General features: G+C 38.2%; 1 protein-coding gene across 1 annotated transcript in view; it reads right to left on the minus strand.

Annotated features, from left to right (window-relative positions):
* Positions 1-331: 331 nt before the first annotated feature.
* Positions 332-1925, minus strand: part of LOC135196822 (uncharacterized) — a 37386-nt gene continuing 35792 nt past the window's right edge. The window contains exon 4 of the mRNA XM_064223616.1: positions 332-835. Coding sequence (XP_064079686.1) covers positions 653-835 — 183 coding nt within the window. The 3' untranslated portion in view covers positions 332-652. The remainder of the gene's footprint in view (positions 836-1925) is intronic.

Consider the following 1925-nt stretch of genomic DNA (forward strand, 5'->3'; position numbering starts at 1 on the left):
GAAAGGGGAAAAATATATCCTATTCTAATAATGTACTGGAAATTAATATTATTGGGTCTTGTTATATAACAGAAAGTTATGGCCATAAAATGAATATCAATCTAATTACGTGTGAACTTGATCCTAAAATTGCAGAATGAATTTGCAAAATGTTTACATTTTGAGGAAGGTGGTAAAAGTGCATGGAAAATAGTTTATCATATTTTGCAAACGGCGCACCAACCGGATCATAACACTGATTAGCTTTGTTGCCATCCCCCTCCCCTCCCCCCCCCCTCCATACCCCAGCACCTTTGACAACTGTCATTTGGCTTTCAGATAAAGCTGATCCGACTGGGACCTTCACCCACCAACCATTCTATTTTTCTATCTGTGGTGGTGTGTAGTCATTTAAATATGTGTCTCATCATTTATTGACAACTTTTCAAATTTTAGTATTGTATTGTGTTTAATGTATTCTTGTGAAGCTAATATTGTATAACTTTTCAAAGCACCTGTGAGAGAGGTAAAGGTAGGCGTCCAATACCTCTGATGGAACGTTTTCAGAGCTTTCCAGACAAATGTATGTTTCCGTAAGGCAAATGGATAGCTACCAGAATACAACATGAAAAACAGAATTCCTTCCTTGCAAACAGCACACCACAGTTCTGACTCAGGGTTCGGTGTAAAAGCACAAGGAAGTTGTTGGCCAGTAACTATCTGGACGAGTGGAGCAAGGAGTGCCTGCATATCCAGCTCCCTTGAAGAACGCGAGACAGGGCTGTGAGTTAACTTGGGACCAGTAGGTAATCGTAGCGTCTGTACCGTTCAGAGTCTTCCAGACTGACGGAGATACCTGAGGGGAAAATAAAAGTTTAGCCTTTTTATAATTTACTAAGAATTTCATTTTATTATTTAATAGTGCTAATATTTTTTTTCTTTCCTAGTAACTCATCTCTTCTTTCTGTATGTCCTATTACCTCCTGTTGCTTTCAAATGAACGCTGTAATCTTTGGAAGCTTGAATCTCAAGTCAGTGGCACCAGAGGGCTTTTTCCATATGAATAGGGTTCATCTTTTGAATAATAATAATAATAATAATAATAATAATAATAATAATAATAATAATAATAATAATAATTGATAAGTATCAAGACCTGAAAACAGAAATCAGAAGGATGTGGGATATGCCAGTGGAAATTGTACCCACGGTCATGGGAACACCAGAGATGATCCCAAGATCCCTGAAAAGGAACCTGGAAAAACTAGATGCCGAAGTAGCTCCAGGACGCAGTGCAGAAGAGTGTGCTACTAGAAACAGGCACATTTAATGAGAAAAGTGATGGGCTCCTAAGGAGGCAGAATGCAACCTGAAACCTCAAACTATTAAAACCACCCAGTCGAATAGGATGACCGTGAGAAACCACCCACCACCCCAAGAATAGAAAATATTAATAGAAGTGAACTGAATCATATTAATGACATGTACTACTGCTTGTATCACGGTTAGTGTAATTAACACCTAATGACTTGAACTGGTGAATGATTTCAATTTCAGTCTTGCATCATACATTCACGATTACTGTACCTTCTTTTTTCCCGTTTTATGACATTTATTTCCAATTACAGTGTCGACTTCTTTCCCTTTTCAAGATATTTCATTCACTCATTCTGCCTCAGAGGGTAATTATTTTCAAATATCCTCATTTTAATTGTTTCTAATAAACATTTCCTTTTCTAACTACACTATGTTAATACCAGGTTTAACTCATATTACCTGTTTGCATCCGGTATCCTTACCTGGTTGCATCTAGTTTCCTTACCTGGTTGCATCCGTTTCCGTACCTGATTACATCCCTCTTCCTTACCTGATTACATCCCTCTTCCTTACCTGGTTGCATCCGGATTCCTTACCCGGTTGCATCTGGCTTCATTACCTGGTTGCAT

This window comes from Macrobrachium nipponense, chromosome 23 (assembly GCF_015104395.2).
Source record: "Macrobrachium nipponense isolate FS-2020 chromosome 23, ASM1510439v2, whole genome shotgun sequence".
NCBI classification, from domain to species: Eukaryota; Metazoa; Arthropoda; class Malacostraca; order Decapoda; family Palaemonidae; genus Macrobrachium; species Macrobrachium nipponense.